General features: G+C 50.8%; 1 protein-coding gene across 2 annotated transcripts in view; it reads right to left on the reverse strand.

The window, feature by feature from the left end:
• Positions 1-24,420, reverse strand: part of CACNA1H (calcium voltage-gated channel subunit alpha1 H) — a 160,145-nt gene that overhangs the window by 100,800 nt on the left and 34,925 nt on the right. For both annotated transcript variants that reach the window (XM_064390916.1, XM_064390915.1), the window contains exons 3-6: positions 11,425-11,536; positions 9,806-9,939; positions 6,287-6,384; positions 1,491-1,650 (exon numbers count right to left, since the gene is read on the reverse strand). In XM_064390916.1, the coding sequence (XP_064246986.1) occupies positions 1,491-1,650; positions 6,287-6,384; positions 9,806-9,939; positions 11,425-11,536 (504 nt within the window). The remainder of the gene's footprint in view (positions 1-1,490; positions 1,651-6,286; positions 6,385-9,805; positions 9,940-11,424; positions 11,537-24,420) is intronic.

Here is a 24,420-nt window from a genome sequence, read left to right on the forward strand (position 1 = left end):
GCAGAAAATCACCGAGCGTTTAAAAACCTGCCTCGAAGAGAGCGAGGGGGGCTCGCTGCAGTTAATTACAGCAACGGGGCCACCCAAGCAGGGCTGCAACTGCACAATTTGGGCTTGGGAATGGCAGCTCCGGGCTCCAGCTGAGCCTGGAGGGGTTTGGTGAGCCCAGATTGATGCTGGGGGTGCAGGAGAGGGTTTGGGGCGTCGGGAGTGGGATGGCACCCATGGCAGGCTCATGGATTTTCCACTCTGCTGGGGGGAATTAATGCCACCAGAGCTGGTCCAGAGGACAAGGAGAGGCTGAGGGAGCCCTGGAGTGAGCAGTGAGAGGCAGGAGCAGGACCTGAGGGATGATCCCTGCCTGTCTTGCAGACAATCCGAGCGCAGGCAGCAGATGATTACCCAGGGATGTAATTACAGGCTCCATCTCCTCTCGCAGAGTTTGAGCTGCCCTAAGAGCTGGGCTGGGGCATTTCCTCACCTCTGAGCTGCTGACGTCTCTGACAGGAGCCTTTGGAAGGATTTTTTTTTCTAGGAAAATCCCCCTTTTCTGTGCTGGCTGTGCTTGGTTTTCATGCAGGTGTGTCCTCACCCCGGGAAGGGGCAGGGGCACAACAGCCCCGGCTCAGGGATGAGCCAGGAACCATCCCAGCCCCAGCAGCACCTCCTCAATCCCACTCTGAACCCAGCAGGAGGAGCCCAGGGCTGGCAGCAGGGACCAAAGGATGACCCAGAGCCAGGATTTATCCAGAGAGCTCAGGAGCCAAAAGCTCCAGGAGCAGACAAACACCAGCAGCACAGCCCAAACCAGGACTAAGAGCCTGAGCTGGGCTTAAATTGATCAGCTGAGCCTTGGGCAGGGCTGGGGGGGTCCCAGGTGAGGCTCAGCAGGACAATGAAGGTTTATTATCAAAAGGGCTGCTCCACACAACTGTCCAGCCTGGAAAAATGAAAATTTGCCTTTTTCAAGTTGGGCTTGATGGTCCTGGAGGTGTTTTCCAGCCTTAATGATTCAGGTCCTGCCCATCCTGATGCCTGCCCCACACTCAGAGCTGTGTCCAAATGGTTTTAATGCTTCTCACACCCAGTTTGTTATCTCAAATCCCTGACAAGGATTTATCTCTGGGTTTCAGCTGCATCTCCAAATCACCAGCCCCTGCCAGGGGTTGGGGTGTGCTCGGTGACCTGAACTGTTTGGAGAGCTGGGAATTTGTTCTAAATCCTCCAGCTCCCAGAGTCAGGGATCTCAGGCAGAGCTAATCCAGCCCACTCCCATCCTCGTCCTTCAGGTGCAGCAGGAATTCACAAAACCCTCAGGAAACTGCTGACAAATGGGATTTTTTCCCAGACAAAAAGGACCCTGCTGAGCGCTGGGATTTTTCCAGCAGGGGACAGAAAAATCCCCTGTTGGAAAAGGAAGGGAAAGGGAGAGAAACGGGGAGAAAAAACGGAAGAAAAAGGTGGAGAATTTTTCCTTTTGCTGTACTTACATGGCAAAATTCCTGTCTAGGAAGCACCTGTTCCTCAGCAGCCCTGCCCAGAGCTGGACCCCGACGATCCCAAAGATGAAGAAGACGAAGAAGCAGAGGAGGAGGACGTTGCCTAACATAGGCAGAGTGTCCAGCAGCAGCGTGACCAGGATCCTCATACCTGGGGAGAGGGGAAAACCACGTCAGGATGGGGAGAAACCACCATTCCCACCTTGGATGTGCAGCCAGGGCAGAAAAATCAGGATTTGGTGTTTTCCCCAAAATGCTGAGGCTGAAAAGGGAGGTGAAAGTGCCAAAGGCTTGGCAGGAAATGGGAATAACAGCAATCTCCAGAGCCTGGATCCAAGGATGGGATTTCCAGGTGTTCTCATTCAAGGACACACAACCTGCAAGACAATTTTTCCTGGAGAAACACTCCCAGGAATCGTCAGCCTCTGGAGGAATTGTTAAAATATGGATTTGTAAACATTGCAAACTCCCCTGATGGATCACAGAAACTGTTCCCCTAAAAACCACGGAGCCTGGGTGGGGTGGGAGCTGGGCCTGCACCACAGACAGTTCCTTTTCCATGGAGAACTCCTTGCTGGAAAGGAGGGGAAAACTTGATTTTTTTTTTTTTTCTGAGGATGGAAAGCAGGATGCTTTTCCTCCAAGGATGTTGTTACTCCCTCCAAGGAAAGCTCTGCTCCCTCTCCCTCCCCGTGCAGAGGCTGTGGGACGTTCCCACCAATCCCACTCCTCTGCACAAGGATCTCCATGAACCCCGAGTTCCTGCAGCCTCGGGTGCCAGGGAAATGCTGATCTCCATGCCAGACATTCCACCTGGAATTTTCAGACAATGGGGTTGGAATTCCTGGTGGTTATTCCCAAAGAGGGGTTGGAATTCCTGGTGGTTATTCCCAAAGAGGGGTTGGAATTCCTGGTGGTTATTCCCAAATGGAGTTGGAATTCCTGGTGGTTATTCCCAAAGAGGGGGAGGTTGGAATTCCTGGTGGTTATTCCCAAATGGAGATGGAATTCCTGGGGGTTATTCCCAATGTGTCCTGTCACAAAATCATGGAATACCTGAGTGGGAAGGGATCCCCAAATCCAGCTCCTGGCCCTGCCCAGCGCTGTCACCCCTCGGGAGCAATCCCACATTTTCCTGGCAAATCCATCTTAGGAAAAGCAAGGACACACTCAATCCCCACTGGAAATTTTCTGGGATTTTCTCCCATTTTCTCCCATTTTCCCCCCCTCTCTCACTAATATCCTCCCTCTTTTATTCCAAAAATGGGTAAAATTTCTCTCCCTGTGCCAGACAATTTTTTTCTGCTCAGCTCCTTTTGGTATTTGGGGTTTTTTAGTGGCATCATCCCAGAGATTGAATCCAGCTGTTCTCCAGGCTCTCCTTGGAATGTCGAGTGTGCCATGGGAAAAGAGCATCACCGAGGCTGAAACAAGGAGCAGGATTTTAATTCCCATTCCATGGGGTGCCTGGTTTAAATTCCCCAGCAAAAAAAAAAAAAAAAAAATTTTAAAAATCCACAAAAATAGAATTAAAAATAAAAAAATCCAAATATATTTAAAAAATATAAAAATAAATATAGAAATTAATATAAAATAAATATAAAATAAATATAGAAATGAATATAAAAATAAATATAGAAATAAAGCAGTGAAATGGATTTGAAAAAAACCAACCCAATGACCACTGCTGAAAAAAAATCCCTGACTCCAGCCCCTGCCAAGTGAATAAATTGCAGGAATGCCATTTTTCCAGTGGTTTGGAAGGAATAATTTCTAATAGAAATGATGTTTTTATTGGCCAGGGTTCTTCTTTCTTTTCTTAACAAACTGCATCGAGCTAAAAGAATCTCGTGGGTGAATTTATTGTGCCTGGAAGCCACGAGCTGATGGTGCTGGCTGGATCCCAGGGAAGAGCCCAGGATTCCCAGGATAAATCTCCAGGCTGGTTCTCCCTGCTTCCCTGCATTTAGCTCCAGGTTCATCTCTTCTGATCCAGCTGTAAATTGTATCTGGATTTTTAAATGGGATTTTTAAATCCCATTCCCAAGTCCCAGAGCTGGGAATGGCATGGATGATATGCTGGGATGGGCTGGAATTCCAAGGAAATCCCTTGGCTGAGCTGTGCCATCACCACGGATGAAAATGTAACCACAAAAATCCACCAAAATTCAGGGATTTTCCCATCCCTTCTCCACAGATTCTGGAATATTTTGGTCTGAAACAGAAAAATTCCCAATGTTCTGAGTGGGTGGGGTTGGACAAGGGGAGGCTGGATGAGCTGCCCTCCAGGAATGGGAATATTTCTGGGAATAATTTCTAGGAATTCCAGGTCCCCTTTGGTGGTGCCAGCCCAGCCCAGCTGCTCCTTGGGCACCTCCACTCCAAACACGGATTGAACCCCCTGGAATTCATCCCACAGAATATTAATAAAAATTGGGATATTTTCCATCACCTGCCTGTTGGAAAAATATGGAAATCCCATGGGAAGTGCAGTAAAAAAACCTTGGAGGGCTCGTTTTGTGTCAGGGCAAGGGAGACAAACACACGTTGGACTCAGAGCAAAATTCCACCAAAAGCTGGAGTTGTTTGGATCCCTGGAGCTCCTAAATCCTTCAGTTCCCTGCTGCTGCCCTCAGCCCAGCTGGATCCCAGCTTGAGATTCCCAGTGTTCCATGGGAAGAGTGAAGGGTTTTGTGGATTTGAAGGAGTTCAGAGGGATCCTGATCCTCGTCCCAGACTGGAGCTCTGAGCCCAGCCCGTGGTCCCTCTGCTTCATCCCCAGAACCCCAAATCCCAGAGGGAAACTTCCCTGGAACCCAAATCCTGGAGGGAAACTTCCCTGGAACCCAAATCCCAGAGGGAAACTTCTCTGGAACCCAAATCCCAGAGGGAAACTTCCCTGGCACCCCAAATCCCAGAGGGAAACTTCCCTGGAACCCAAATCCTGGAGGGAAATTTCCCTGGCACCCAAATCCCAGAGGGAAAGTTGGTGTTGTGCTTTCCAAAACCCTGGCAACAAAACCTCGTTAGGAAAACAAAGCTCCAAAGGGTTCCAGGCCCCTTTTGGCCTCTCCTTTTTGTGTCCCTGTTTTTGACAGAGGACCTCACTGTGCGATTCACTGCTTTTGTTCCTTGTTTTCCAGAAAAAAACCCTGTGGAATTGGGAGTTCTGAGAGAAAGTTCCAAGGCTCCTGGGTGTAAACATCCATCTGTTCCCTCACATTTTCCTCGGAATCAAACCCCTTTTGGGGGAGGTTGTTTGGCTGTCCTTGGATGTGCTGAATCCAAGCAGGATTTGGGGCTGGCTCGCTCCAACAAAACAGGAAATATCCTTTTTTTTTTTGCTTTTTAATTTATTTTTTTTGCCAGGATCCCTGTGATTTCCATACAATGCTGCTGCATTTTGATTGAGGTGGATTTGGATTGGAAAAGGATGGAATTGCTATGGAATGAGCACCTTGCAAAGGCCAGCTCAGCAGCTGGCTGATTCCAGCAGGGAATTATTCCAGCGTGGTGGCTCGGATTTAAAATTGGATTTAGAAGCCAAGCAGCTGAAGCCACTTGAAAATGGATTTAGGAGCCACTTGAACTTCCTGTCGAGGATGATCCCAATTTTGTTTCACATGGAGCAAACCCTCCCTGGGGTTTTAGCAGCAAGGGAAGCTCCTGAGCTGCTAATCCCGAACATAAAGTCCTGGAAAGATCTTAAATCACTGAGGAGGGAAAACGAACCCAGCAGGGCAAGAAGATCCCTCTTGGAAATGACCTTTTCCCTTCCTTTGTTTACTTGACACCACCAGAGAGTTGTTTTCCCTAGAAAAGTCACAAAAACCTTGGAAAACATCTCTGAGGGTCAGTCCCTGCTCCCTTGCCCTTTGCTGACACCAATTATGATAATGACGATCTCTAACTCACCATTAATAATGAAATTTATTCATTTCCTCTCATTAGCTGCACAAAGCAGACACCCAGGTGTGCATGGGGGAGTTTCCCAGTTTTCCTGGACTGAGCTCAGGAATCCAGGTGTGTGGGGGGGTTATTCCCAAAGTTTTCCAGTTTTCCCAGGCTGAGCTCAGAAATTGAGGTGGGGTGGGTTTATTCCCATGGTTTTCCAGTTTTCCCAGGCTGAGTTTAGAAATCCATATGTAGGAAGGGCTATTCCCAATGTTTTCCCAGGCTGAGCTCAGAAATCGAGATGGGGTGGATTTATTCCCAAGGTTTTCCAGTTTTCCCAGGCTGAGCTCAGGAATCCAGGTGTGTGGGGAGGGTTATTCCCAAAATTTTCCAGTTTCCCAAGCTGAGCTCAGAAATCGAGATGGGGTGGGTTTATTCTCATGGTTTTCCAGTTTTCCCAGACTGAGCTAAGAAATCGAGATGGGATGGGTTTATTCCCAAAATTTCCCAGTTTTCCCAGGCTGAGCTCAGAAATCGAGATGGGGTGGGTTTATTCTCATGGTTTTCCAGTTTTCCCAGACTGAGCTAAGAAATCCAGGTGTGAGGAGGGGTTATTCCTATGGTTTTCCAGTTTTCCCAGGCTGAGCTCAGGAATACAGGTGTGTGTGGGGAGGGTTATTCCCAAAATTTTCCAGTTTTCCCAGGCTGAGCTCAGAAATCGAGATGGGGTGGGTTTATTCCCACGGTTCTCCAGTTTTCCCAGGCCGAGCTCAGCAATCCCGGTGTGCGTGGTGGGGTTATTCCCGTGGCTCCAGCTCCCCGGGGCTGTGCCCGGGCTGGTGTCACTTACTTGGGACCCTGTTGGTGGCCGTGCCCGGGCTGGTGTCACTTACTTGGGACCCTGTTGATGGCCCGCAGCGGCCGCAGGACGCGCACAGTGCGGATGGCGGAGAGGCTGACGTTGTGGCCATCCAGGGAATATTCCATCATCCTGCGGGGAAAACAGCAAAGCACTCAGGAGGGCGTGCTGAGGATTGGGCTCGGGGAAGGCTTCGCTGCCTGCAAGCCCAGGGGTGCTCGGTTGTAATCCCGTGGATGAAATTCCGCGTGCCTGGAGGGGTCCAGGCCAGGCTGGATGGGGTTTGGAGCAGTCTGGGATGGAGCAGGGAATTATCCCTGGGGTTGGATGGGATGAGCTTTAAGGTCCCTTCCAGCCTTTACTGCCAGCATAGAGAACGTTTTGGAAAGCAGGATTTTCCTTCCAGGATGTGAAGAGACCTCCAAGGAAGCTGGAGAGGGAAACTCCAGCAGGGATTGTGGGGATGGGGCAAGGGGGAACGGGTTCACACTGAAAGGGGGAAATTTAGGTTGGATATTGGGAAGGAATTCCTGCCTGTGAGGGTGGGGAGGGCCAGGCACAGATTCCCAGGGAAGCTGTGGCTGCCCCTGGATCCCTGGCAGTGTCCAAGGCCAGGTTGGATGGGGCTTGGAGCACCCTGGGACAGTGGGAGGTGTCCCCGCCCTTTAAGGTCCCTTCCAACACAACCCATTCCATGATTCCCTGACTCTCCAGCACAAGGAGCTGCTCCCCAGCTTTTCCCTCCTCCTGTGACAAACCTGAATACCCAAACCAACAAAAAATGCACAAATCACTTGTTTTCCATCTGACTATTAAGGACAAAGAACATTTTCTCCTTGATTCTTCTTCCCTACTCCCCCTAAACATTTTGGATGGATTGGCACTCAGTGGGTGACTCCCTGCACAGGAAAATGGGAGGCACAAGGCTTTGGGATGTCTTGTGCCATCAACAACTTCCAAACCTTCAGCTGCCAGCCCCAGAACTTATCCTGGGAACCTGCAAGGCCTCCAGGGACTGGATGGACCAAGAGTGGGGTCCTGTTATCAGATTCCACCTGTAAACCCTGAATCCCTTGGAAATGCCCCACAGAATTCCACTGGAGCTGGGAATTTTGGATGGATTGGCACTTGCTGGGTGATTCCCTACCCTGAAAAACAAGAGGCACGAGACTTTGGGATCAACAGCTCCAAACCTTCAGCTGTCAAACCCAAATCCTATCCTGGGAGCCTGGAATGTCTCCAGGGACTGGAAGCACCAGGAACCTCTGGATTTCAGCTCTGCTGAGCACCATCCCTGCTGCTGGGCTGCAGACGGAGAGCCCGCCAGTTCCACCGGGCTTGAAATGTTCCAGGGAACATTTCTGGGGCGAGGAAAACATGAAAGGACTCTGGGAGCTGGAAGGAACTTCAGACACCACCCGTGCTGGAGGCGGGAGCTGTGTTTATTTTGAAGTTCCCCTGCTCCCTTTGGAGCTGCTGCTGAGGAAAACCAGCTCCTCTGAGGAGGCAGAACGGGGCAAACAAAGCTCTGCTGATCACTTGTTCCCTTCTTATCACAAAAAAAAACTTGGAATAACTTCAGCACATCCACGCCTTTGCTGGAGAAAGCAGCTTTGTTATTCCAGTGGTGAGTTCCCTGCTAAAAGCAGCTCCAGTTTTAGGAGCACACGCTGGATTGAAGGGTGGTGGTGGTGAGAGGTGGATCCCAGCCCTCAGCACAGCCTCTCCTCCCCCAGGGACACTCCCAGCTCCAGCCTCTCCTTGGAGAGATGGGAAATCATATCCCAGGTATGGCTCAAATCCACAAAACCATCTGGAGATGGTCCAGGATCGGCCAGGGAAGGTGGGAAATCATATCCCAGGTACGGCTCAAATCCACAAAACCATCTGGGGATGGTCCAGGATCAGCCAGGGAAGGTGGGAAATCACATCCCAGGTATGGCTCACATCTGGAGATGGTCCAGGATCATCCAGGGAAGGTGGGAAATCATATCCCAGGTACGGCTCAAATCCACAAAACCATCTGGAGATGGTCTGGGATCAGCCAGGGAAGGTGGGAAATCATATCCCAGGTACAGCTCAAATCCACAAAACCATCTGGGGATGGTCTGGGATCAGCCAGGGAAGGTGGGAAATCACATCCCAGGTCTGGCTCACATCTGGGATCAGCCAGGAAAGGGGTTTTTCTTCCTCTCATCTCCAGCCTGAGTAGTGCCACACCTCCAGCGGGGTCTCCTGCTGTTTTCATCCTCCCCAAACATATTCCAGCCATGGAAGGTGGGGAAAAACCTTGGAAAACTCCCAAATGGCCTCACCAGCCACTTTCCCCCTCATTCCAACAGCAAAATTCCCAGTGCCAAAGCTGCCCCTGAGGAGGAGCAGAGGGCTCAGCCCTTCTGCCTCCATGGGGAGCCTGACCCTGGGTTTGGGGAGCTCTGAGGAGCTGGGGATTTTCTGCTCATCCCAAATCCAACACGGAAAAACACCCTCAGCTCCTTGATCAGAATCCTGATCCCGAGTTTTCCCTGCTCTTCCCCTGCCACTCCTCCCTTAAACACTGCAGCAGCTTTATAGGAAAACATAATTAAGGTAAAAATAATTAATAATTAGGGGGTTTTTTTTGCTGTCCCTGGTGTTCCTCCTCCAACTGCACCCGAGTTCCGAGGAAGCTCCGCTCAGGAGAGCTCATGTTTTATTCAGGGCACTAAACCCATTCCTAATTGTATTCCAGACAAATAACACGGAGCACAACAAAACCCCATTAGTGCAGGGAAGATGGCACAGCACTAATGGAAAGGGAAAAACGCCCCAACATATTCCAAGGATGTTTTAATTAACCCCGGGCTGGTCATTAGAAACGCAGGAATTCTGAAGTCAGGCAGTAATTAAAGCTTTCCATCCCTTCCCAGGATGTACCAGGCAGGTAGGAGAGCCTGGGCTTTCCAAAGCTGTTTATTTACTTGGGAAAAAAAAAAAAAGTTTGAGCTTTGCCAAGCTTTTACTCCGCTCAGTTATTCCCTGTGGGGGTGAGGGAAGTGGTGTCAAAAGCAGGAGGATGATCCTTGGAGCTGTTTATTAACACATCCTGCACAAACCAGCAGCTGGGGGAGATGGGATGAAGCTGTAAAGCAAGAGGAGTTTGGAATTGGGGTGCACTCCCAGCCAGCTTTTCCCACTGAGGTTTCAACCTTCCTGAAGGGGTTTTTGGGCTGAGTTCTCCTTGTGTGCCCATCCCTGCCTCACTCTGCTGCTGGCATGGGGCAGGAGTGGGGCTGAGCTGATTTTTTTTTTGGAGAAAACAGCCCTGGGACACTCTGGATCAGCTCAGGATGTGTTAGGATTAAAGGATTGCTCCAAACCCCCACAGCTCTGCCTGATATTCACAACCCACCCCCACACCAGCGTGGTTTTGGGGTGAGGATTAAAAAAATTAAAAAATCAGATTTGGGAGATTCTGCCTCCCAAGGCATTGCGAGAAGCAGCCAGGACAAGGCACGGATTTGGTCCCTGGGATTTTCCTGCCCTCAGGGTGGAGGATGAGGAGGCTGCTGACCCTGCCATGACGATGAAGAAGTCCAGGCGGTTCCAGGTGTCCCCAAGGTAACACTTCTGCCCAAAGATGCCCAGGGCCACCATCTTGATGACCATTTCCACGGCAAAGAAGGCGAAAATGAAGTCATCAAACGCCTGGGGAGCAGGAAAAGAGGATTCCAGTCAGTCCTGAGTGCTCCCAGCACGGGACATTCCATGTTCCCGTCACCAAAGTGCCGCCTCCCAGCTCCAAAGTCAAACCTGCAGGGTGCTGGCAGCCCCTGGCACAGCCCCTGGCTCATTCCAGGGCTTGGGAAGTGCCCCCAGCTTTTGTTCATCTCCTGATTAGATATGAGGGTGTCACAGGGCTGGAGCCCCTCTGGAGCCATGCTGGGAGAGCTGGGAATGTTCACCTGGAAAAGGCTCCAGGGAAACCTCAGAGCCTAAAGGGGCTCCAGGAGAGCTGGAGAGGGACTTGTCTTAATTAATCAACTTTCCCTTAATAAACTACACAGAAATTTTGCTCCATAATTTCAGTTCATTTAATTACTGACATCCAAACTCCTCCATAATGAAGTTCAGGCTTTCCCACCTCACGTTCCGGGCTCCAATCCCTCCTGCAGGGTGAGACAGGGGAGGGATAATGGGGATTTTCCAGCCCTTTCCTGCCTAAAACCTGTCAGGAAATTTCCAGGGCCAGGTTGGACGGGGCTTGGAGCAATCTGGGATAGGGAAGGCGTGGGTAGGGATGGAGCTGGATGAGCTTTGAGGTCCTTTCCAACCAGTTTGGGATTCTGTGGAGGATCCCAGTGGCCTTCCTGTTTGGCTGGGACACTCCAAGGGATGTGGGATCCAGAGGAGCTGAGCAGGTCGGTGATTTGGGGTTGGGAATGAGGGAAGTCGTTCCCAGCCTGAGGAATGTGCAGGGAGCCAAGGAGCTGCCCACACAGCAGATGCCCTGGGATGTGCTTCCAAAGCTGCTCCAGCGGGCAGATGGCAGCGAGGGGACACCAGGAGGGACAAGGGGACAGCCCTGATGTCCCCTGAGCTTGGGGCTGGGGGCTCTGGATGGGAGAAAGTTCCCAAGTGGCTTCTCCTGGCTGAGGAGAGCAGGGATGGGCTCATCCCGCGCTGTTTCCTCATGGAGAAGGGAATGGAGTGGCAAAGGCAGCCCTGGTGCCACGTGGCACAGAGCAATCCCAGCAGGAGCTGCCTGGGATGGAGCCAGCAGAGGGAGGGAGATTCCCCCCATGGAATCCTGGAATGGTTTGGGTTGGAAAGGACCTTAAAGCTCATCCAGTGCCACCCTGCCATGGGGACACCTTCCATGGACACCTGCCCTGTCCAGCCTGGCCTGGGACACTTCCAGGGATGGCAGTCCATGAGTTTTGTGGTGTCCAAGGAATCCAGTGGGATCTGCCTTCCCACTCTGAGCCCTTGTTCAGGATGGAGAGAAAGGATCTGGGACAGATCCAGATCAGCCTTTAGGCCCACCCCAAGCAGGTCCCACACAGGCCAGGCTTTGTGGAAAACCCATCCTCGTGGGAAAGCTCTTCCAGGGGAGAAGGAACACGATGGGGCTCCCACCTCCCAGAGCAGCCTCCCACAAATCCCAGGGATCCGGGGCCGCGGGGTGCTCACCTCCAGGATGGTGCAGCGCTCCGACTGGCACTCCACGTCCTCGCAGGGCTGGAACATGCCCAGGGTGACGCAGTTGAGCAGGATCACCAGCATGCTCACGTGCTCGAACCAGGTGGCACCGGGTTAAGGACAGCACAGCCTCGGGAGGGGACACCTCCAAACCCTGCTCCCACCCAAACCCTGCTCCCGTCCAAACCCTGCTCCCACCCAAACCCTGCTCCCACCCAAACCCTGCTCCCGGGCTGCTCCTGGCCCCAAATCCCCCCACAGCCAGAGAGCAACCCAAGGGCACCACCAGAACAGTGCCCAGTTCCGTGCGCCAACCCTGCTGTCCTTGATTCCCTCTGGAGTTGTGGGAAGGAGGTTCTCCCATTCCAACCCCATTCCCACATCTCCAGGAGGGACAGATTCCACTCTGTGATCCACATCCTGACGGGAATGAGGTTCTCCCATTCCCTCTGAGATGGGAATGAGGCTCCCATTCCCACATCTCAAGCAATGACAGATTCCACTCTGAGATCCACATCCTGATGGGAATGAGGTTCTTCCATTCCAACCCCAATCCCACATCTCCAGAAGGGACAGATTCCACTCTGAGATGGGAATTATGTGTTCTCATTCCAATCCTATTCCCACATCTCAAGGAATGACAGATTCCACCCTGAGATCCACATCCTGATGGGAATGAGGTTCTGAAAGATTCCAGTCTGAGACCCACACCTTGATGGGAATTATGTTCTCCCATTCCAACCCCATTCCCACATCTCTAGAAGGCACGGATTCCACTCTGACATCCACATCCTGATGGGAACGAGGTCTTCTCATTCCAACCCCATTCCCACATCTCAAGGAATGACAGATTCTACTCTGGGATCCACATTCTAAAGGGAATGAGGTTCTCATTCCAACTCCATTCCCAAAACTCAAGGGACGACAGATTCCACTCTGAGATCCACATCTTGATGGGAATTATGTTCTCCCATTCCAACCCCATTCCCAAATCTCCAGGAGGGACAGATTCCACCCTGAGATCCATATCCTGATGGGAATGAGGTTCTTCCATTCCAACTCCATTCACAAAACTCAAGGGATGACAGATTCCACTCTCAGATCCACATCCTGATGGGAATGAGGTTCTGGAAGATTCCACTCCGAGACCCACATCTTGATGGGAATTGTGTTCTCCCATTCCAACCCCATTCCCAAATCCCATTCCCAACCCCATTCCACCCTGAGATCCGTATCCTGATGGGAATGAGGTTCTGAAAGATTCCACCCTGAGACCCACATCCAGATGGGAATGAGGTTCTCCCATTCCAACCCCACTCCCACCTCTCAAGGAAGGACAAATTTCACATCCCGAGGGACAGGGACAAAACAGAGCCACGCTGGCAGGGCCAAGGTGGGGAATGTTGGGGTTCAGGATCCAGAGGGCATGAAAAGGAAGGAAAGGGCTCCCAGCTGGATGTCTCCAGTCTCCAAAATCCCCTCACATTCCTTACAGGATCCGCCGGTGCTCAATTAACCGATAATTAATTGGTCTAAGTAGGAAGTGGTGATTTGCATCAGCGCAAAATAGGCCCAAAGTTGCTGTTTGCTGCTGGCAGGACAATTAAAAATCCCACAAAAAGATGGAATAATTCCACAAATTAAGCAGGAACGAGAGAACTGTTTCTAGGGAAAATAATTGGAAACATCTGGATGTGAATAAACCTTTGTGCTTCCAAACCCTCACCTGGGGGAGGCAGAGAGAGGCACAGACATTGGATTATTTCAGATAACAGCAATTCCTGGATAAAAAACCTTCCATGTTTGTTCCTTAGGAATTTTTTATCAGGGATTTTATCTGTTCAGGATAAAATTTATTGCAGCAGATCACAGCTTCAGTCTCAAACTGGTTTTGCACATTCTTATTTATCCAGATTAAAAAAAAGGCAAAAATCAGTGGGGTTAAATCTTGCAGCTCCCTAAAACCTCATCCCAAAAACCCAGTTCTTATTTTAGAGGGGCTTTAATTGGAAAATTAATTTAATTTTTAAAATTATTTAATTAAATAAAATTTAATTCAGAGCTGGGAACACATCAGAGCTGGGAACCAACAGGGCAGGCTTGGAAACCCACATGTCCAAAATGGAAATAAATGTAGGAAACCGGAGAAATAAATGAAATAAAATCCCAGTCACCCTGGCAATAAAGCAGGAGAAGCTCCTGATGGGATTTTTCCATCGCTGAAATTCCAATGTTGCTTTAATTTCTCCCTCCCTTCCATGATTTCTTCCTGATTTTTCCCATCTTTAGGAGCTGTTTGGATCCTTTTCCCTGACTGGAAGCCCAGGGATAATCCACAGAGCCAGCCCCCAAATCCTGCCCAAAGCCCCAGATCCCATTCCCAATATTCCATGGAGTGCTGGGATCCATGTGAAATCCCCTATAAGCAGTGCCCTGTGCCTGCAGTTGCATAAATTTCCTTTATTATATTTGCAGATTTTTTCCCCCCCTTTAAAGTCCCAAAAATCAGAGCCTGTGGATTTGGAGCTGTTCAAAGGCTCTGTGGAGCTCCCTGGACCTTTGATCAGGTGCTCTGCTCATCCCATCCCCAAAAAATCCCTTTTTTCCGTCTCCTAACTGATCTAAAAGTGCTTTTTATGGCTAAATAATCACCAGCAGGAGAAGAATGGTCCCTGGAGCTGAAACCAGGTCCTTAATTCCTTAAATGCAGGCAGGGCCACTGCTGTCCCCATCCCTGAGACCCCAAAGCTGGAATTTGGGGGGATTCAGGATGGCAGAGGAGATGTTTGGGTTTTCCAAGAGAAAAAGGAAGGCTCTGCCAGAGCTTTGTGCTCATGGATGTTTGGGGGAGAAAGGAAAAGGGGAAAAAAGAGGGGGAGGGAAAAAAGGGGGAAAAAAGAGTTTTGCTTGGGATGAAGAATGGGAAAGGGGAGGGAAGTTCCTGCTGAGGATTCCCAGGGATGTTCCCATCCTCCCTCAGCCTCTCCAGCCCAAATTCCTCTCCTGCCCCTCTGGGTCATTTCCCATGGGATTAGTGCCAGGAAAATCCCTCAGTGGAGAGCGGGATTACCCCGAGCTCTGCCCTGATGGGGCAGAGCTCCCTCCCGGCAGAGATTGAAGGGAATTTCCATTCACTGCCCCTTCCTTACCCCTGGAGCCCCAAAAACTGGGATTGAACCCCTGATCTCCTGCTTTTCCAGAGCCTCCCAAAGCATCCAGGCTCCAGCATGGAGATGTCCCAAAAAATCCCCTGGGATGGGGAGGGGGGTGATGCTGCTTGGCAGGGTGGGATTAGGGATCACATTCCCAGCGTCCTGCATAGCCCGGAGCAGCTTGGAACATCCATCAGGAATGAAAAATCCAATTCTGATAGGAGGGGAAAACCCGCAAAGGAGGGAAAAAAAAAAGTGAGGAAAAGGTGAAAAAAAGTCCTGGAGCAGCACAAAGAGCAAGGACTGGAGAGGGAATTCCCACAGAACGTCCCTGGGGATGTTCCCGGAGCGCTTTTCCAGCAGGGGAGTCAGGGAAGGTGAGGGATGGCACAGATTCCTCGGGATCCTCCCGGCAAATCCCCTAAAAGCGGGATCTCGGCAGTTGCCATGGCAACGGCGGCTCGGGAAGGGCGGGCGAATTCCCAAATCCTGGGGAAGGGAAAGAGCCAAAGGGGATCCGCGCTGGGGGCAGAGGAGCCCAAAGGGATTGCTCGATATTTCTTCCTCTGGCAGAAATTCCAGGGAAAAAACATCTCAGAACACCTGGGCCACGCTCGAATTCCCAGATTTCAAATTCCCAGATTTCAAATTCCCAGACTGATTCCTTTGGGAAAGGGCTCCCGGTTTCTTTGAGGGATCCACAGCAGCTCTTAGACTGAAATTTAGTCCCGAGTTTAAAAGCGGCACCACAAAACCCAGGCTCTGCCCCCAAATGTTGGCTCCATTCCTGGCACTCCCAGGGAATCTCTCCTGATGCTCCCTGCCAGTTTCATGTGGGATTTATGGAATTTATTTTCCCATATTATTATTATTTTTAAGCCACTCAGTGGATTTTAAGTCGCTGTTTTCCACTGCCAAATCCACGGGGATTTGGCAGCCTCCTGGTTATGATGGATCTCCACCATCCCTCTCCCAAATCCTACAAATATTCCTGCAATAAACACAGAAAAAAAAAAAATCTGGGATGGCATCACCACTGTGACAAATCCACGGCTTCATCCCATGCTTGGAATGAAGGACACAATTCCCAAATTCCCAGGTGCTCCAGAGGGAGCAGCTCCATTTAAAAATTCCCAATCCCAATCCTTATTCCATGTGGGAGAGAGGCTGGACCACAGGCCTGACACCCAGGAACTGAACAGAAGCAAGATCATGGCACTGTTTTCCCATAATCTTATTATTTTTAAGCCACTCAGGGGATTTTGGAGACTTAACCCATGATTTTAACCCCTGGGATTTGGCGGATCCTGGTTATTATGGATCTGTCCCGAGGCTGAGGAAAATCCCAAAGCCCTAAATCCCAGTTTGGTTCCAAGAAAAACCAAATGTTTACGGGAGGAGCCGCCAAGGGAAGTTTCAGTTTGGGTGGTTTGGGATGTGAGTAATGCACGGAATACAAACACAAGTCCTGGGAATTCCAGAGCGTTCCAGGGATGTCCTGCTCCTCAGAGCAGCGGGATTGGGTGGGAAATGTGGGAAGGGGAAAGGGAAAAGAGGTAAAAAAGGAGGCAGAAAAGGGGCAGAAAATAAAATTTATAATGAATTATAAATTATAAAAAAATATATATTATTATATGAAATAAATTATAAATTTATTATTATTTATAATAATAAATTATTATACTTTATTATAAATTATAATATTTTATGGTTATAATTTATTGTAAATTATAATTATTTTGTCTAAATAAATTATTTTAAATTTATAATATTTATAAAATAAAATAGAACAAAATCAAAGAAAAATAAACCAAAAATAATATAAAAGCCATAATAATAGATAACAGTAATATAGAATAATTACATGCTAATAAAATAGCAGTGCAGATAATGATTATAGTGATGATGATGGCAATTAATAATTATAATAATAATGATGATAATGATAATGATCACGTTAATAATGGCAAAGCAAATGGATGAACAAAGACAGGGATGATCCAGAGGAGGAGCCAGGGAACACCGGGAGCAACGAGCAGGAGTGAGCAGGGCAGAACAAACCTGGGAGAAGCACCCGGGGCAGGAGGGGCCGGGGCAGGAGCTCATCCTGACCTGCAGCCGGGCTCAGCAGCCGGGCTCAGCCTCCCCTCCTTCCTCAGCCGGGCTCTGCTGTCCCCAAGTTGCCACCCTGCTGTCCCCAAGCACAGCCTGGTCCCCACACTGCCACCCTGCTGTCCCCAGCAACCCGAGCTGGGCTGGCCCTGGGAATGAGTGTGGCTAAAAGAGGTGACAAGGGGCAAAAAAATGGGACAATAATAATGCCAGTCGTTCAAGAAAATGGGGTTTTGGAGGCAGGGTCAGCACACAGCAGAGCCAAATGTCACCTGGTGCCAAAATTGTCACCCCGCTGTCCCCAGGGTCAGCACACAGCAGAGCCAAATGTCACCTGGTGCCAAAATTGTCACCCTGCTGTCCCCAGGGTCAGCACACAGCAGAGCCAAATGTCACCTGGTGCCAAAACTGCTGAGGACAGCCCGAGCTGGGGATGAGACGTCCCTGGGAATGATGTGGCTGGAAAAGGTGACAAGGAGCACGACAAGGGACAATAATAATGCCAATCTTTCCAGGAATTGGGATTTTGGTCAGCAAAGCCACGCTCCCCCCAGGCAGGACGTGTGGAATTCCCAGGAAATGTTCATCAAAGCCACCCCAGGGCTGCTCCCGGGGTTTGTTTGGAGCACAAATTCATTCCTGCTCAGCCCCGAGCTCTGGCAGCTCCTGCATTTGATCCCGTGCCCCTCGAGCTGAGCTGTCACTGCCTGGGTGACATTTGGTGGCTCTGGGGGTCACCGGTGGCCTTGGCAGTGCTGGCTTGATTCCATCTCAGAGAGCTTTTCCTGAATGATTCTGGGATTCTCCCTTGGCCTTTGCTTTTACTTTTAACCTGGGCACGAACCCAACCTGAGCAGCTCCTGCTTGATGTTTTCCCTCTGCTCCCAGGGATTTTTTCCATGTGCTCCCAGGGATTTTTCCCCCTCTGCTCCCCAGGGACTTTTCCCCTGTTCCCAGCAATTTTTCCCCTCTGTTCCAGGGATTTTCCCCCTCTGCTCCCAGGGATTTTTTCCATGTGCTCCCAGGGATTTTTTCCCTCTGCTCCCCAGGGATTTTTTCCCTCTGCTCCCCAGGGATTTTTTCCCTCTGCTCCCCAGGGATATTTCCCCTCTGTTCCCAGCAATTTTTTCCCCTCTGTTCCAGGGATTTTCCCCCTCTGCTCCCCAGGGATTTTTCCCATGTGCTCCCAGGGATTTTCCCCCTCTGCTCCCCAGGGAATGTCCAGGGCACAGCTCCCAGTGCCCCCCCATCACCCCAGGGCCAGCTCCTGGCCCACACACCCCCAGGGACAGATGGATTTACCCCGTGCCATTCCCAATGATCCTTCCTGAGATCACCCAGCAGAGAAAAGCTTTTACATCTGTAACTCAGGAGAAGGCCAAGCAGGCACTGCCTGGCCCCAAATTTCGGGCAGGGGCAGCGGCAGGGGGGAGCTGGCAGCATTCCCAGATGTTGTGCAGCCCCACGTTCCTGCTGCTCAACATCTGCTCCAGCCACGTGCTGGGCTGCAGGAGACAAATCCCTCCCGAAGCCGGATCCAGACAGGGAATGCCCTTTTCACCCCGGGAACGGCGCTCCCAGCTCCCAGGGCTGGTGCAGGACCAGCTCCAGGCCCTGTCCTGCTCCGGGAGTTCTTTTCCCAGCTTTTCCCTGGCTCTGGGTGTGCAGAGCTCACTGGAGTTTTTCCAGCCACAGCTCCCGAGCTGGGCTGGGCTTGAGAGGGAGTGTGGCTAAAAGAGGTGACAGGGACAAAAGAAAAGGGGATTTTGGGGTTTTCCAGCTTTCTGTTCCCTTCCTGAGCATCCTGAGCACCCACAGGACACATCTGGGTCTTGGGGTGTCTGTACAGGGCCTGGAGTTGAATCCTGGGGATACCTTCCAGCCCAGGAGATTGCAAGATTCTGATTTTTAGGAAATTTTCCATCCATAACACTCCTGAGATCCTACAACCATGGAATCCCTCATGATCTGCCCCCTCCATGGAGGCAGAAGGAGGATCTAGGATTTTTTTTTCCTTTTGATTTTAATTCAGCTGGGAAAATTCCAGCGCCATTCCCAAAGAACCAGAATCCTGGGATGGATTTGCACGAGCAGCAGCATCCATCCCTGCCAGGCTACACCTGTCCCATCCTGCAATCCCATGGACTGACCTCTCCGTTCAAAGACAGCATCTCTGGGAGACCAAAGAGGATTTAGGCTCGATTTATTTTTTTTCCTGACTGCAATAGTGACAAAAAGAGGGAAAACCAAACTGAAATCCCCAATCAAACCCGCCACGCTCCACTTGGGATCCCTGGCACATTCTCCTGAGGAACAAAGGCAATTATTTCTTCAGGATAATTGAAGCAGCTTTGATTCCAGGGGCAGTTTGGGCTGACATTTAAACGAGCTCAGAGTTAAGCCAAGCTTCATTCTCAGCTGGGATTTTTGACTTGGTAATGCAGGAATTGCCCAAATTCCCATTAGCTCAGCAAGGACCTCAAGGATGGGGTGACCTGGGATTGGGCAGGGGATGGAGAGGTCCCTGTGCCACATTTTGGGGACAGAGGTGACACCTGGGATCATCCCAGTGCAGCACTTTGGGGTTTTCACCCTCCCCAAACCCTTTAGGCTGAATATCCCCTGATAAATCCAGGTGGGATGGAAATCTCATTTTTTCCATCCCGTTTTCCAATCCTGGGTTAGCTGGTGAATGGAAAGAACTGGACACATCCCACTGGAGCTCCAAGGAATCCCAGAGATCCTGAACCCAAATCCTCAGCCCCAAAAGGGACCAGAACCTGCAGCACTGGGCATGGGGTGCCCCCAGTGTGGGGTCCCACAAATCTTCCACCAGCACGTCACTGAGAAAAGGAATTTCTAAGGAGCTGCTGGAGCTGAACCTCCTGGAATTCCTGCCTGGGGGGTTGTTCCTGGTCACAAAAAACCCACCTCTGTCCCTGCTGGAGGTTTGGATTCCTGGATAAATATTTCCCAGGGATTCCCAGGTTCTCCCTCCTTTTCCCAGGCTGAATTTGGGATGGGTGAATCCGCCCAGGAGCTGTGACACATCCCTGAGCTGCAGCAGCACAATCCCAACATAAACACATTCCCACACATCCCAGAGATGTTGTTTCTATCCTGGGGATTCCCAGGCTGCTGTGGGATCCCAGACAGGCTCCTGATTTTTAATTCTCTGTGTGAGTAATGCCTTTCCCCGCTCCTCACCCCAAACGCTCTTTCATCCTCTCCCTGTGCTTCTCCTCCCTCTGGATTTATTCCCTTTCATCCCAGCTCTGCCAGGATGACAAACACGGCCCCAAATGCCAGAGGAAATGAGGCACAGGCAGATGCAGCAGGGATATCTGAGATAACAACAGATCCCACATCCAATCTACCCCAAAACCAGGGAATTGGTCCTGAGTCTCCTCCCAGGAGCTGCTCCACAGGGAGTGGTTGCAGGAATTTGGGGAGAAATCCACAGTGGCAGCTGTGAATCCCTGGGTTCCCTGCTGGAGCTGAATCCGTGGCAGGTTCCAAGTGGATGAAGGATGAATTAATTTGGGGAAAATGAGGATTTGGGATGGTTTCATCCCAAAGCTCTGGAGGTTACAGGATATGGGACATCCAACCAGGATCCTCCAGTCCGGCCGTGCATGGATCACACCTGCTGGATTTAACTCCTGGGTTTAATCTGTCACCAGGACAAATCCAGGGACTCCCCATCCCTCTGCTCCACAGCCTGGAAATGCTCCACCAGCAGCACCGTGGCTCCCTGGATATCCCCAAATCCCACAGAGAACACCCCCTTCAGTGCCTCTGGCAGCCTCCTCCTGCAGAGCCCCCCTGGAATTCTCTCCCACCCAGCCAGAGATTGGAATCCCACCCCCAAATGGATCAGGGTGTCAAAGTGGGAAGAATCCCTGGAAGTGACTTTTGCAGCCATCTCTGACCAGGAGCTGTCCTGGGTGGCCCCACCAGGAAAAGCTCCCACCAGCCTCAGTTTCTCCCTTTGCTCTCTTCCTTCAGCCTCCAATGGGATCATCCCCAAAAATAAATCCAAAAAACCATCTCAGGGTGCAGCTGGCAGAAAGGAAGGAGCCCTGGCCATCCCTTTGGAGGTGAGGGAAAGGAGCCAGCAGATTTCCAGGCCACACGAGGTTCAGGCTGTGGAGTTTCTAACCCAAAATTCCAGGTTTGCAGCTGGAGAACAGCTCCAGGAAAAGCCAGCTGGAAAAGAGGGATGCACATCCCACTGAGGGCCTGATCCAGGTGGATCTGAGCAGGACAGAACCTCATCCTGAGGGGGGAAACTGGGATAAAAATGCTGCTGGAGATGGGATTTCCTTCATCAATTCCCAGATATCTGTGCCCATCAGGCGCTGTCACACAAAAGAGTTCAGTCACTCCACAAATCACCCAAAAAAGCTCCTTTTGCCCATCTAAAATCCATCATCCCAGCAGCTCCTCCCCAGTAACACCAGCAAGGCCCAGTGGCCGCTCCCTGAGCCATTCCCATGGATTGAATTCCAACATAATACCCCATGTTCCAGCCATTAATAAATCCAGGGAATACCTCATCCCGTTTCCCTGGGTGGGATTTGTGGGATTCCCCCCAAAAAAAGCCCCAAAATTCATGGGATTCCCCCCAAAAAGCCTCATGGGATTCCCCCCAAAGAGCCCCAAAATTCGTGGGATTCCCCCCAAAAAGCCTGGAATGGCTCCGAGCTCGATTCCAGCCCTAATTCCAAGGGAAGGTCTCACAGAGCTCAGCTCCAAGAGGTTTTGTAAACAAAGCCACCAAACAAAAGACTCCCAAAGCTCGGCATTAATGGAAAAGTTATTGGGCTGCTTTTTTTCCCTCTTTTCTTTTCACACAGCAATAAAAGAAATCTCCTGAAAAAAGCTCCCCCTGCAGCGTTTGCAACCCAAACAAGGAGGCTGTGGTGCCACACGAGGAGTGGGAGCTGCAAAGAGGTGACAAAATCCCTTTTTCCCACCCTTTTCCCAAGCTCTCCCACCTCAGGTCCCTCAGAATCACCAGGATTTCCCTGCAGGACCCTCCCAGGTGCTGCCACAAACAGCACAGGGGGAGCAGAGTAAAGAATTGTGGGGTTGGATGCAGGAGGAATTTGGGAGTAGCTTCTCCCTCCTCCTGCTAATTAAGGCCCTGCCATTAATTAAGGCCCTGTTCGTTAGCAGGGGGCTCAGGGAGCTGCAGCTGGCACAGGGGGGCAGTGCCAGGGCTGGGGGTGTTTCCTTAGGGAGGGGTCACTGCAGGCTTGGTGTCTGAAATCGGGAAAAAACCCCCAAAACATCATTTATAAAATTAATAAAATTAAAAGTTATAAAATTCCAGGGATGTTTGCCCCAGACAGCAACAGGTCCCAGCCAGGCCTGAATGAGCCAGGCTTTAAACTGGGATGGAAATCCTTGGATTTGTCCCATCTTCCCACGTGCCTGCATCCTGAGGGTGCTGCAGGGAGCAGGTTTTTGCTCTGAGCACTGATGGATTTTTTAATGTTGAGCTGCAGCCCTGAGTGATGGCATTCAGGGTTTAGTCCTGGCTCAAGCACACGTGTAAATCCAACCAGAGCTGGCCCAAATCCAGCAGAGCACTTAAACCAACGTTTTCCTGTGGATTTCACCCAGGTTTAGTGCAGGCAGGGCTGGAAATGGAAGGTGAGGATGAAGCAGGAGGGGAATTCCCAGGAAGCAAAGAAGGACAGGAGTTGGTGGCCCAGCAAAGGTGAACCTGAATTTCTCAATTTCTGCCAGGGCACTGTTCGTGATCTCCATTTCCTCCTTCCAAAGGGGGGTGATTTCCAAGAGGGAATCACTCCAAGCTGTCAGCTGGAACTGGGGAATTCAGAGTGCAGGAAGAACAACCCAAATCAGGGTTTTTTGCCCTCTCAGTAACAGAGCAAAGCTAAAACAAGGCTGGGAATCAAAGCTGAAGGAATCCCAGGACTCCCAGAGCTCCAGGCTGAGCACAGCCAGCCAACAAACACGAGCTCCAATCAGCAATTCCCACCTCAGGCTGAGCTTTCTGGAGCTGTCTGTGCCAAACTCCTTTTCTCAGATATAAATCCCAACATAAGTCAGGTATAAATTCATTTCCAAGCACAGCCAGGCTGGGAGAAATCCGAAGAGGCACCGGGAAGGAGCCGCCAGGGCAATCCTTGGAAAGGCTTTGTGCTGCTCCTCGGGGAGAACACGTCTCATGGATTTAATTCCAGCATAATACCCCACGTTCCAGCCATTAATAAATCCAGGGAATTCCTCATCCTGGGTTAATTCTGGGAGGTTTGAGCTGCAGGGATCCAGGGTTTGGAGCCCGTGGCAGAGACTGCGCCTGAATTTCCTCATGGGAATTCCCACCCGAGCTCCAGCCCCCAGTGCTGTGTCTGAGCTGCCCCAGGAGCTTTTCCCAGCCTGGATTCTCCCAAAATCGAGGCCACTTGGAAGTGCAGACCCTGGCACACTTCAGGTTCTTTGGAACCTTTCCGTGTGTGGCTCCTCTGGGATTTTCTCATCCAACCTGGATAACTCTGGTCCTGCTGAACACCCTGCAGGCCTGGGGGCCCCCAAGCTCATTTAGCAGCGTTAATTGCAGCCCTAATGAACACAGATCCTGCCCTCACCAGGGTTTGGAGGTGATGGCTGTCCCTACAGACTCGGGGTTGGATATTCCAGACTGGCTCTGGACCCAGGAGAAGTCTCTGGGGATGGAACAGGACCATCCCTGTGTCTCCCACAGCTCCAAGGCATCCAACACCAAATCCAAGGAGATTCCCGTGTCCTTATCCATGCCCTGAACGAGGTGGGAACAGCCACAGGTTCCTCCTCTCCTGGCTGGAACAGCAGGATCTGACTTTTCCATGTTTCCCATTGCAAATTCCAGTTTGGAGAGCAGGACCTGCCCATCTCGAGGGGTTCAGTCCCCAGTTTGGTTGTGTCCAGCTCAGAGAATGCCGGGATGGGCTGGGTTGGAAAAGCTCCTCCAGTGCCACCCCCTGCCATGGGTAGGGACAGCTTCCACCATTCCCAGGTTTCTCCAAGCCCATCCAGGCCTTGGATTGATCTGCCCAGTCCTCCTCCAGCTTCCTACCACACCCACGGGATCCACAGACCCACTTCCCACCGTGAATCCAGCAGAAAATTCCCAGGCCTGAAGCAAAACCCAAACCCTACAATAACAGCATCACCACCAGGAAAACCAGAATTCTTCCCAAAAAATTCCTCAGATCCAGCTGCAAGCAGCAGAAACCCCTCAGCACTTCATTGGAATTTGCCACTGCTTTTTCCAGCCATGAGTTAGATCCCAAAATCCCTTTTTTCCACCCAGGATGTTGCAGTAGCTGTAACACCAAGCTTGGCATGTCTGAATCCCTCAATCCCTGCCATGACCTGATGCTTCCCAGCTGGAACTTTCCGGATTCTCCCTCTCTGATTGTGCCAAACAACTTCCCCAGCGAGGAAAATATTTTGCTGTCTTCAGACTGAGTAAAAATAACCCTCAATTCCCTTCTCAATTAGGTGAGGGCTGGAATGGGCAGTTAATTGGGCCTTCCTTGCCTCAGATGATCTCTGGGATGAAGCTCAGTCCCACAGAAGCACTGGGAAGCACAGCCAGGATGGGATAATGGGGCAGCTCATCCTGGGGGGGCTTTCCCCCATCACAAGGAAGGGGAAAAGGGATTTGGGGGAAAAATGGGAAAGCAAAAGGTGGGAAATGCTGGAA

Source organism: Passer domesticus, chromosome 15 (assembly GCF_036417665.1).
Source record: "Passer domesticus isolate bPasDom1 chromosome 15, bPasDom1.hap1, whole genome shotgun sequence".
Lineage (NCBI taxonomy): Eukaryota > Metazoa > Chordata > Aves > Passeriformes > Passeridae > Passer > Passer domesticus.